Source organism: Trachymyrmex cornetzi, unplaced genomic scaffold, assembly GCF_001594075.2.
Source record: "Trachymyrmex cornetzi isolate Tcor2-1 unplaced genomic scaffold, Tcor1.1 scaffold133, whole genome shotgun sequence".
Lineage (NCBI taxonomy): Eukaryota > Metazoa > Arthropoda > Insecta > Hymenoptera > Formicidae > Trachymyrmex > Trachymyrmex cornetzi.
In genome coordinates this window covers 358,705-372,690 of record NW_017295906.1, presented here as the reverse complement: position 1 = coordinate 372,690, position 13,986 = coordinate 358,705, and the positions used below count along the sequence as shown (strand labels likewise).

At 30.6% G+C, this 13,986-nt stretch overlaps 1 protein-coding gene across 1 annotated transcript; it reads left to right on the top strand.

The window, feature by feature from the left end:
* The first annotated feature begins 8,696 nt into the window (after positions 1-8,696).
* Positions 8,697-11,751, top strand: fs(2)ltoPP43 (female sterile (2) ltoPP43). The gene is made up of 3 exons (XM_018522474.1): positions 8,697-8,958; positions 10,031-10,309; positions 11,191-11,751. Exons 1-3 carry the CDS (start codon positions 8,806-8,808, stop codon positions 11,653-11,655), a joined length of 897 nt encoding a protein of 298 aa, XP_018377976.1. The 5' UTR covers positions 8,697-8,805; the 3' UTR covers positions 11,656-11,751.
* The last annotated feature ends 2,235 nt before the right edge of the window (positions 11,752-13,986 follow it).

Genomic DNA, 13,986 nt, shown 5'->3' with positions numbered 1-13,986 from the left:
GAGAGAGAGAGAGAGAGAGAGAGAGAGAGAGAGAGAGAGAGCGCAGTTTGCGTAGGTTAAATTAGGCTAATGGGTCAATTCTAAGCAGAATCGTAAGAATCGTAACGTGTTCTCGTAAAACTTGTAAAAACTTATGATTAATATTCTCTAATTTTAAGCGTATATATTGTAAGATGTACGATTATTCATAAATATCTATGATTTTTTGTAAATTTTATGGCTAGTAAGAAGTTGTCTGTAAAAATATTGTATAATGGTATAAGCACTTAAAAATGTTTACAAGTCTTACAGGAATATGTTACGAGTCTTACGATTCTGCTTAGAATTTAGGCATAAGATAGGATAAGTTAGTTAAGGTAGCGTGTTGATTTGTAGTTTAAGTAAGTGTAATATGTTGTAACTCCTAGGGGATCAATAAATTCTATATCTATCTATCTATTTAGTGGCTTTACTTTACGTACCTATAAATAAAAATTTCTTGAAAAGAAAGGCAATCTAATCTAGATTATCTGAGTGTTTATTCCGTTGTTCAATACTTGTTGGTTAAACGGCATGTACATACGTTATCTCCCAGTATACATATTTTACATTGTAGTACTCACAAAGTTCCAAGAGAAACTGCAAAAGTTATTTCTGAAAATCTTATAAAAATATTAAAACGTGTCTCGTGGAGCAAGAACTAATCCGCAGTTAAAATACTACGACAACTCGTAAACTATGACAGAGACGCTAGAAAGAGCACTGGCACCATTATTGACCTTTGGCTCGTTCTTTGGTTTAGGCATGTTCGAATATCCTCGTGGACAACCTAGGGCGTATCTGTCTTGCCTATATGCTTTGGCAAAATGGGGCTCTTATACGTACTTCTTCTACTACCGAAATTACATCTTGCGTTACGAATACAACGTGAATGACATCTTGCCGTTAAATCTCTTTACATCAATTCTCATTGGCTTTTGTCGTGTTAAGGTAAAAATTTGAAAATATACTCCCGGCCCTTATATAATAATACTATAGCTGTGTTAAAAAATTTACTGCTAGTATTGAAAATCTATAGTTTACGTTACGCCCACTATAGATTTTCGGTACTGTCAGAAAATTTTGGAACGCAGCTTAGGTCTACGTCTTTTTTATCCGTTTCGCCACATCCTTTTTTAATATTATTTATCTTTTGTTTAATAGTATTTTTAATTGAGAGCATTAAACGGATCCTAAATTCACAATTATAGGCAAATACAAATTATAAAAAGTTTTTATGAAAGGCTTTCGATACCTTTAACGATGACCTACTTTTAGTCAAACTCACGCAGTGCAGCCTATCCCATTCGGTCCACTCGCTAATCTGCTCGTTCCTTACAAATCGCACACAGCAAGTCCTCATATGTAATCCTTTTCCTCTTTTCTCGTCTCCTCGTGCCGTTCTTTCTGGAATATCCCAGGTACTAACCATTCTCGGACCCTTAACATTTCTCGGACCTTTTAATATTTTTCTCTGATTTGTCTAATATTTCTCTGTCCTCCGAGCTCTTCATGCATGCAGACGACGTAATTTTCCTCAAAAATGAGACGAATACCTACGGAACGCGTATAGGTACATAGAGGTTTTCGTTCATATTTGAAAAATAGTTCTTCGGAACATACATCGTTGTTTTCAGCATCAAATGCTCTTTGATTTGCATTATATAAAAATCAAAAACATTTTTTAAATAGGGATGCGGGTTAGGGTTTAAAATTAATAAATAATTAAAAAAATTCTTTTTATTCTAGTCCTAAAGTGAAACTATTTAAATTTCATTCCGGAAATTTTTTCGTATCTCATACTTTCGACGATATTCGCTGCAAAAGAAAAAAACCAATTCATTTCAAAAGGGTGTTTACCTCCTAAAACTGTAATTCTGCACTAAAAAAACATAGTTTTGTATTACGGATGAACTACTTTACTTGTATACAAAGTTTCGGAATTTTTAAAATTTTTGGGTAACCTATTGTCCCGTGTTAGTTCCGGTTTTTTGTTGCTTTGTAACAGCAGTTTTGCTGATGCCTAACTATTTGCAAGCCACTTGTATCATATTTTATGTTCATGTCTATTAACACGTAATCTTTTTTATAGAACAATAAAGTAAATTAAATTAAAAAAAAAATTTTTTGAACTGATACTATACTTCAACACACACTATAATGATTACATTATTATAATATAACTTTTTATCAATCAATAAGAAGCTTCTAACAGATCATTAAAAACAACGAGCTCTGAAAGGTGTAAACAGTAAACTTTATTATTCTTTTATAATAATTTCACGGTATTATTATAAAAAAATAAAGTTTACTGTTTACATCTTTCAGCGCTCGTTTTTTGAAATGATCTGGTAGAAGCTTCATATTTATTGTTGAAATTTATACGAGCGAATTAAACAATGTATTTTTCATTGTAATTATTTATAACTCTTTGTCTGTCACATTTCCTGTACATATTGCAATAACAATTTTTGCTTAAATATAAATTTATAATAATTTTTTCTGTGTTGCATATTCGAAAAATATGATTTTTTTAAAGGAATTGAAAATGTGCTTACGTAAACTTGCTGTAGTAGACGACACGTTGGAAGCTCTCGGAACCCCAAAGGAATATCAAAGGCTACGTAACTGGATAATTCGAATAATAATCGGATGGATTGCATTCGTTTTTTTTCAATTAGCATTATGGACCTTTAATTTTTTCTTTGTTATAAACTATGACATAAATTTCACCATATTTTTTGCTGTGACGCTTTTTGTGTTTCTGGACACTTATGTGCCAAACGTCATTATCTTAAGTGCTCTGGTTTCTGCAGTTATCCTTGGGTATGTACTATACCTGTATGTATATATATATATATATATTCATATACATTTACTTTCTAAGCTGTTTTTATTGACATGGTACGTCAAAACATTTACAGTGTGAAACACATAAGAACCTTTTGGTAACATATAAAAAATGGAAGCCACGTCAATCAATGACCATGACCTTGACAACATATGAATGTTTTCAGTACTGTCTGTGCAAAACGTGTACATACTGTACTTATTTTGAGTTTTAAAGATATATTAAATAAAAATTATTTAATATAAATAATTAATCACTACTTTTCATTGTTAAATATTTATAAGAGATGACCATCTTTAGAAAACGCTGCGAAGGAAGAAAATGTTGAGTAATGTAATCGAATATACATACGGTCAAAATTTCCTCTAATGAACTCGATTTTGACATATAATGTCATGAAAACGTAACAGCAAAAGTAACGGTAATATTGTAACATAAAAGGTAACAGTAAAATCGTCATAAAAGAGTAACGACAAAACTAACGGTAAAAGTAACTTCCGTCCATGGCTGTAAGGGAAAGCCGCGCTGCATATCGATAAGTAGTTATGATACGATTGAATCAGACGCTATGCCTCCGCAATAGAACAGGCTTCCATATTCAAAGCGTCCTGCGTCGAAGGACGTAAATGCGTTTCAAAAAATTCGTATAAAAGTTCCGTAGAAAAGTTTCATTTTTGTGCTCGTAGCGTGCATGCAATTATTTGGACGGTTCCGGAAACGCAACTGTATAAAACTCGTTTCTGCTGTTAAATTTTTACGAACTTCCTAAATGTCCCCGCAATTCTATTTTGATGCATTAACGTTTATGATGAAATAAGCATGAGGGATGTATCTTCAGTTTCAAATTGGATTATGACGAAATGATGTAATGTGATGTTTGGAATTCACTGTTATAGATTTTCAGCGATTTTTGAGCGTTTTGGTCAAGGAAATATTAGGTATAAAGTCGTTGCAAAAAGTAATTGGAATTGGAAATTTACACTTTTCGTATAAAAATAAATGTTAATGTAAACATACCAGTGACCGGACGTTTACGTTGTACCAGATATTAACGCAAAGTTAATTTAATTATATTATTATTTCGGGATGCTTCGCATATGTTTAGGGGTACAGAGTATCGGATTTCCGTGGTCGAATTCTTTTTGTATAGCCAAATTTTTCGATCGGAAAACGAATTTTGCGGATATCATGCGGGATATCCGGAAAGAGACTTCCGAAGAAAAAAGAAAAATGGCATGGTCCTCTAACCAAAGATGTTTTAACAAAAGGTTCTTTAAGGGGATCTTTACATTTGACAATCGATTTTCAAGGCATTCTTTGAGAATTTTTTTAATAAATAAAAATTTAGCTATAGTCAAAAATTAATTTTGTGACTTTTTATTACTTATTAACGCAATTAGAATATGCTTATACATAATGCATATGCCATAATATTAATGAAAAACATAACAAAGTCTTTTTCACTCAATTCAGATACACAAGCTCCAGATTGCATCGAGTGAATGATCTCTTACATGTACTCTATTCTGATCTGTCAGAAAACAGTAGTGCAGATTACAGAAGACAAAACAAATCCATCTATTTGCATCAGCGGATAACAGGAGCTAAGGATCACATTCAATATATATGGATTATAATGTAATAATTATTTAATAGAATTACTGTGTACGCATGTGTACGCCAATGTATATATATAAATTACTGGATTTTGTAAATTTCTGACTTAAAACTTATACATGCAGAATAATTATAGAGAAATGATATTACGTAAAAATCCATATAATTCTATTTTAAAAAGCGCAGATAAACGTTACATCTTTTCCATTGCGCCTCTCATCGAATTTTCCTATCTACAAAAAAATAACGTGATTACAATAGGCCTCTCATAAAACAGTTGCACTTTCATAGAAAACATTTTCTTTATACTTTTTGAAAAATGTCGATCTGAAAGTTAGATTGAGACATTCTACATATATACAGATATCATTTAAAAAATTTTCATTTTTAACAATAAAACTAATAACAATTAAAATTAATAAACTCTGAAAATGTGTTACTAAAAAAAACATAATCTTATTTACATAACTTTCATATGTATATATATATTTTTTTTAATGGGAATATTAAACATACGTCCAAATTTAATTTTCTTTGCAGGGACTGTACTTATAATACATACTTAAATTGTAAACTTAACATCTTTTAGAAGCCTCTTCACTTAAAATAAAAACAATGTAAGAAAAATTAGTTCAAAAATTATTTTAAAAAATATGTTCCCCTCGAAATCGATTCACTTTTTTCTGAAATACATTTTTCCATATCGTTTCTAAATAATTTGATGCAGCAGTTAAAACGAGACATTTTATATATGTATATGTATATACATATGTATACAAGAATAATTAATCTTAATTACGTGAAATAATCACGCGCACTGTGAACTGCAAGTTATAACACTATACGTCTCTCGTATATGTATATGTATATGTCTCTCTATATGTTCTCGTATATATCACACGGTTTGATTAATTATAACAATTACAATTTATTTACAGGCACGTCCATTTACAACTATGCCATATATTACGCAAACTAAACATAGTATTCAAAGTACAAATGTTAACACAAATGATATGGTACTTTATTGAATCTATAAAGATGTACCTATCAATGTTCCAATTGCTTGGAGAGCACCAGATTATATGGACATCTGATATGATTTTCTTGAATTTAAGTAGATATTTTCTATACGTTTTGTATAGCATTTTATTTCTCACATTGAACTACATATGTCAAACTGTTTACTGTAAGGTATAGTTACAGTAGATTAAAAGTATTAATAATTATTTATAATTAGAATAATAACGCAAGCAACAATGAAATTACATATGTCAAATTTTACTTTAAATGACGAAATCTTATTCAATGAATGCAAAGTATACAGTTTTATTACAAATTTTTGTTTTACGCTAATATAATTTCAGATAAATGAGACAGTAGCAATTCTTTACAAATTGTCCAATTATAATCTCGATGAGGAATTACCTAAACAGGTAAATAATTATAACAAGATTTTAACTGCCTTATGTCTAACTTTACTAGAGCTTAAAATTCGGACACCTACATAAATTTCATCGAATTTCATCAACACGACAAGGTCGCATCCCGCGCGAGGGGTTGTTAAAAAAAAACATTGTAGTTAAATAACTTAACTCTTAAGAATGTATTAAATTTAATAATAAATTTTGACTTAAATTTAATTTATTGTTTACAAAGTTCATACATTAATATGAACACTTTACTTTGAAACTAATAAAAGGGTTGATTTTGATACATATTGAAGTTAAAAATGACAAAATGTTAGTAAACGTAACGGATAAGGTTGTTCTTTGATATTTGCAACAAAGTAACATAATTGATGTTTTAAAGTCTTAAATTTACTCATCTAATTGATAAAGTTTATGCAAGTATCCGAACTGTCAAGAATGGTACATATTTAACGCTTATTAAATTATTTATTTCAACTAGATTTTGCAGTTTATATTGCAAATAAAACAGACAAAGGTAAAATTTGGCTTGGGACATTATTACTTTGGATATAATTTTATCCGTGAGGTATGTCGTATTTGAAATAAAAGTATAAAAGTATGTAATAAATATAAACATACACATGTATATATGTATATAGTATATATACATGTGTACAGGGTAGGACAATAACTCTGTTCCTTTGGAATATTTGCGCTTTTTTAGAGATATAAAATATATTTATTGAAGTTGTATAAATTCACAAGGGTGGGTATAACATACTCTAAACTTTCTATGGATAAAAGCGCTTCGGAGATTACAAGGTCACCTCCACTTTCTTAAATGAAATTGTATCATTTTTTTACACAATATGATTCCCCTATAATTATTCTGTATATAAAGATTGTCCACGCATAATGTATACACTTTTGATGGGGGGTCCCGATCAATGGTGATATTCTGGTGGACCGCTTTCTGAGCGAAAGGATTAACAAAACTATTTTTATTAAATATAATGATAGCATACTTTCTTTCAGATGTATTCTACAGTTTTGTCCGCTACAATATTTGTTAATACGGTAGTATGTAACAGATCTTCTATTATTGCAGTAATGAATGAGAAATTTTGTTTGATTATAATTTGATATGAACAAGACGTTTGCGCGTATATAATTATAAATACATTTTATTTAAACCAAAATCTTATTATAACAATCAGGAAGAATTTCCGATTGTTATGACAATATTCGAGATTTTACAACTAGAAGTAGAACTATATTATAAGTATTATTTATTACATTATAAGGATTTGTTTAATATTTTTCAGCTTGGTTGGCATTTGTGAATTTAAAGCGGTTAGCGTCAATATCAAAGGTCGCGCCATTCTTTTCCCGCAGCGCTTACCGATTGCCGATATTAATTTTTAGTTTAGCAGTCGTCCGCCAGAGTCGCTCTCTCGGCCCTCTGCGATCGTCACATCTCGAGCACGAGTTTTTCCTTTTTGTTACTTCTTCTTCATTATTCGGTACTCAATATTTAATTTTCTTGTGGAGTAGGGGTTACGAAGGGATACTTATATTTAATAATAATAAAATGCATGCGTTATTGTAATTTTTCACATGTAGAGGAAAGTCGCCGATACCACTTTGTTATTAGACAATATATTTCTTAAACAAAAGGTAAAAATGAAACTTTAAAAACATAATTACAAATTGAAAACTGTCTTCTGATAAATCTTTTGCATAGAGGTAGAATGGAAGAACTAAACTAAGAAGAAAAGTCGTTTTACCATTTTGCAATTTTCGCAATAGTTAACAAGATATTAAATAATTGCTAAAAATTGCAAAAAGTTGGTCTTCAATATTTTTTACTCAAACACTATCAACTTTTCAAAAAAATATTGCAAAAAACGAAAATTGTTTATTTTCTTCTTATAGAACTTCATAAATTTTTTCAGAATTTTTTCAACTTTTAGTACTACGTTTTCTTATTATTTACAATATGAGAAAATACAGTGTTAAAAAATTCTGAAAAAATTCTAAAAAAATTCTTACAGCTCCATGAGAAGAAAGTAAACAATTTTTCTTTCTTGCAATTGTTTTCTATAAAGTTGATAGTATTATGTAAAAAATTATTGGAACCAATTTTCGACAATATTTAGCAATTAATATCGTGTGAGTGGCACCAGTTGGACACGGCTCAATTGGACACGAGCCACTCACAGCGCTTGAAACTACAAATATAAACATCTAATTTTTGCGTCGCAATGAAACTTATAATTGCATTTTAAATATTTAAAGTACTTATACAAAAAAAGTAAAATTTAGATTAATTTTGTCATTATATATATCTTTTCAAATTTAGTATTGTGTGATGAGAAAATAATAACAAATAAAATAAATAAAAATATGTTTAATAAAAACGAAATGCTTGTAATACAACTTAATTATTCATATGTATATAGCTTATTTAAAATATAAATATTAACACATTTGTAAAAATATAATATAATCTTAATGTTAATACTTTTAAGGAAATAAACATCACGCGCACGTAAGATTGCAGAGATGAATATTTTTGATGTACAATTTATGAATGTAGCACGATTATATGAACCAAGTATCGATTTATCATCTGAAGTTGAAAAGTGGACTTATTACCCTCAGAAAACTGGACGTATTACCCTCAGAGCATAGTTTACATCCACTTTGTTAGAGGGAAGTAGTGCGCGGCAGCATTTTGCTGTTACAGGTTTTGGGCTGGCATGTCCTCTCTCACTCTCAGTCAGGTTTTTCTCTACATAAGTAAGCGATCCCAAATCCGAAAAGTTCGTGAACGTTTAGTTTTTACTTTAAATTGCATAGATTAATGCGGATTATTGTGACTTGACGTTACATTTCACGTTGAAAATGGCTGCAATTTTACGTGTAAAACGCAAGAATACCGATTCTCCATTGGACGCGTTGGTAATTGCATGTAAACGCTCAAAAACCGAGGTCTCCGTTTCGGACACCTCACCTGTGGAAACCGTCGTTCAGTTTGCCGGCACTCTCACAGATCCGGTGAGAATCTGATAATTTTTATATTTTTGTTAATGCGATTAATTGCGATTTGTTCGCAAATTTCCTTCTAAAGATGTACTTCATTGGCGTAAAATAGATTACCTTTTAGGTTAGGTTGATTGATTTGCAGTTAATTGTGAAACTGTTCTAGAATCTTAAAAACTCTGTTGTACAATTTACTTAAGGGTCGACAAAAACGAATCAACTGATTCACAGATTCACACCTCATTTGCAATCTAGATACATATGTTGTCGCATAGAAGAAACACTGTCGTGAAACTTCTTTTATTTACTTATATTTTACGAACCTACAGTGCCTGCTACAAAATAGAATTTTGCAATTTTGCTTTTAAAAATGTTATAATAAATAAAGTGATCTGTCCCTTATGATGTGATACATGTCTTCATATTATTATTTTATTTCCTAGAAATAATATTGCGTCTTGAGACTTTTTCAGTTTCTTTATTTATGAAGCTATGGCAAGTACAGAGCCGGTTTTGCAGTTTGATTTTTAAAACATAATAAAATAATCTGCGTCTCAACTATAATGCAGATTAAGTCAGATATTAGAGTATGAATTTTTATTTCAGTCTTTTAAGAAAATATGCTCTATATGCACTTTTAGGTAACTTTTCTGATTATGAATGTAATTACGGCAACTTTTTTAATTCTTTAATCATAATTTCAGCATAAAGAAATTTATCTTCGACAGAGGTCATTAAATAGTCTTTCTTGTGTGTCGTCGAGTTCCTGTAATAATTATTATAATTATAACTTTAAGCATAATAAAAATATACATAATTATATTATAATAATATATGTATATGATTAGATATATATACATATATTGTTATTACTATTGTTACTATTATTATAAAAATATTATCCTGTCATAGAGTTCTAAGTATATAAAATTAAATTTAGGCTCATTGTAAAAAATTTATTTTAAATCTAGAGTTCTAGTCTGTCGACTCTTAAGAAAATTATATCAGCAAAAAAGAAAGAGAAAAAGGGAGGAAAAGAGAGAAACAGGTTTATTGAAGAACTTAATAGATGTATTGAATTTTTTAGACCGAAAATGTCACGAAGCACGTGGGCAAGTTTCTGGACATAGAAAATTTCAAAGTTGGTGTCAAGAGAGTGTCTGATAGTGATTATCCTGCAAATATTTCTGGAAAAATACCCAAATGGATAGATGACAGATATAAAGTTACCGATTACCAATCACTGGATACATCGAACGATCCAGAATTTAAGGATATGAATATGGTACTCATAGATGTGGAAGACCTCTTTAGTGTTCATCATCAGACAATAGAAGAGCGAGTGAAGGACCTAGATGTTTCAGAGGCAAGTCATGACAATCAAAATTTTTTTATGTAAAAAAATTCGTTCACTGGTATTTACGATATACAATGGTTATTAAAAGTTTCCAGCCAGCATATATAATTTTGTTATCGTTTTTTGTTAATTTGTGTTCTTCAGTTTATATTATAAATTAATAAAATTCTTATTGTATTTAACTTAAGAACACAATGTTTTAAATACTAGAATATATTAAGTACTTATAAACTACAGGCCTATTCGTTCTTGAAGTAATTAGTATACATTGGTACAATAAATTGGAGTGAAATAAGTAAAGTTTGTTTTATTTCAACTTATTGCACCAGAACTTTCTTTGAAGAACCAGCTTTATTTGTTCTTTATTTCGGCAATACAATTAAATTTATTTATTAACTTTGGCAGCCATTATATATATATGTTGTAATAAAGAAAAGTACTTCATATATTAGTTTCATATATTGAAAATGAATGCAGAGATAAATAAGAGACTATGCAAAAATAAAGTAGTCCTTTAAATAGAAAAGTAGATAGGAAATAGAAATAAACAGAAAAATTATATACATATAAATAATTTTTTACAATGTGTATATGACATAAATTAAGAATCAGTATTTAAACTAAGTAAAATTTATATGTATATAAAATGTATGAATAGATATATAATATAAGATATTTAAAAATTATGCCTTTCACAGGTTTTTTCGGTGTCCAGATCCATTCTTGGAATGCCAACGTTTTGTGAACCTCGCAGTCCACTTTATCAGGGCGAGGAGCAGTCTGATACAGATCCAAGAATGGATCTGGACATGGAGAAAACCCGCGAAACGCATAATTTTTATATAGAAAGCACCCGTGGAAGCTTCAAGAATATAAGATATATGTTTCAGGAGCTTCACAATTATGTATATGATTTATATTGTGCACAAACTTCTAACGATCTATGGTTTGAGAATGATGAGGATAATATATTGGTACGACGGCCAGATTATTCAGACTCGGTAGAGTTTGAACAAAATGATGAATCTTCGGATTCTAATGCAGAATCAAATTGGAAAAATGATTATCCCGATACGGATCCTGATCGTACATCTGATTCATCATTCAGTGATTATCTCGATATTTCCGGCGACGAAAACGAATGTGATGAATTTAGAAGGATCATAGATAATTATGGATATATCCGCAAGAGAAGAAACGGAGAGAGCAGCAGTTCACACAGCGATTGGTTGGAGAAAAGCATGTCAGATAAGGAAGAAATAGAAGACGAAATATCTTGTAATGAAGAAACATCAGATGACGAAAGGACGGAAGAGAAATTCCATACATTGTCAATAAATGATGAAGACATCTAGTTATGTAATCTGAAAATTTTTCAAACTAGGAATAAAAAAGGAGTGAATTTACGGTGAATTCGGTCAGTCGCACTACACTAGATAATGCATATTAAAGGCTGCTTTATATAAAGTATCTAAATGCATAATATAATCTATGACAGTGAAATAATACATGTATAGTCTTGCATAACAATATTATTAAATGTTTAATTGTTTAAAAATTTATGTGTTTTTACATTTGCTGATTCCTTGTATAGTAGCTTTTATAGTATGCACTAATTTAATGTAATGCATGTGACTGAATTCTGTTGAATGATCGTTAACATGTACCTTCGCATATTTCTAGATAATTTATATATCAAACATCTTGTTGAATATGTATTTCCCAATAAACATTCCTTTTAGCTTACATTTTAGTTTCCCTTCGTGTTTTTCTTTGCAAAAAAAAGTGAATTGTAAATGGCATAAAGTTTTATTTGTATGTTTATATATATTTATTACAGACTTTTCTCTATAGATATATAATATATCTCGCGTGTAAAATCCGTCTATCAAAATAAGAACAGCAAAAAGAAGTAAGCCTAGAGACAAGGGGATCGATCACGCAAAATCAACGAGGAAAATACTTTTCGTCGTTTCAAGTCGAAGTTTAATTCAATCTAATTTCACGATCTATTTTATAATACGGACCAAAAGATAGAGAAATCATTGATTGAACGTAATTGTAACAGTTGAGAAGGAACTACGAAGTTTTGTCTAGTTTGCGAAAGGATCCGCACACTTTCAGGAGAAGATTAAGCGATCGATCCCCGGGAGGATGTTGCGGGGGATGTGCTTGTGTTGTTTGAAGAAAGAATGTACTTCGTCGTCGTGGATATGGCATGTAATGATATACACCAGATTTATAGCGTATTATAACAAGTTGTTGGAAGTACCAGTTGCGTGGATTTACAAATCGTTTTCGTCACTCATACACACGCATGCATTCGCACACATATACGATACGCGATTAACAACATAACGTTCAACAAAAAATTTCGTGGCTTAAAGGAAATTATCTCAAAGTCTATAATGATCGAGGGAGGGAGAGGGAAGAAGGGAGTAAATCCAGTCGATGTGACGAGATTATTTGTCTCTTGCGAGAAATCCTCTTCACGATTTCGCTCTTCTCGAAGTCTCTCTCTCTTTCACACACTCATTCTCTCTTTCTCTTTCTCTCTCTTTTGCGCCGTGGAATTCGCCGCGCGGACAACTATCGGTATTTTTTCATTATGTTTTTTTTCCTTTTTAATTAATTAACGAGCTCGTCGTATGATATGAGTAGTACATTGCGTATACACGTAACACTGGCCTTAATTCTAATTTATATTACATTTACACGCGCCCTGCGACGAAGGGGTGGCTCGTTCCGCTTCGCGAGCACGTATGACGCTTTTGATTTTGGGGTGCACGGATCTGAGTGCGCCGATAAAAATCCAAGGTGATAACGCTAAGCGAAGAAGTCGTTTGGAGATCGTTAGCCTTTTTGTCGCCAAATTGCGTTCGCTGCAATATATATACAAGACCAGGTTTTAAAAAAATATTTCTAAATATCTCAAAATTTTAAGTGTCTTTCTCGATAAACTTGAGGAATCAATCCTTCCTTTATCATTATTTAAATAGGAATATTAAATTTACAAAATTATATATATGCATATTTGTCATGAAAAATAAATAGATCTTTCCAATTGATTCCTAGTAATTTAAAAAAATAATAAAATTCTGTAATTGTAAAGATTTTTTTAAATTCATGTTATATACATATCAAACTATATTATATTATAGAACGTAATTATTAAATGTTCTAATTATTGTGAATTCTCTAAAGTTAAATTTAATATATTAAATTTTTCTTTTTCTCTTTCTCTTTCTTCAACGCCATGACAGATAAATAATAGCCAGCAATGAATTTTTATTGAAAGATAATTAATCAAGAATAGATCTCGCTGTAAATTCATATTTTATGATGTATTCTATTAAATGCACTTTAAATTTACCCAATGGATATTTATCGACGCATTCACGTTATTATCGCAAACGCGGGCGCGATAGATTGCGCAACGTAACTTAGCAGATTCACAAGCTGAGATTGGTATCATTCATCAGGATCGCTTACTACTGTTCCGTAATACTCTACTCGCCTACTGTACAACATTTTACACTCATCGTATTTCGTTCATAAGGTAATGTCGATTATTAATGCTACGAGATTATTGGAGAGTCATGAGATTGCACAGCAACGCCTGGATCGATCGATCATGTTGGCGTCGAGCCCAGTCGTTTTTTTTTTCATTCTCCACTTTGCTTTTC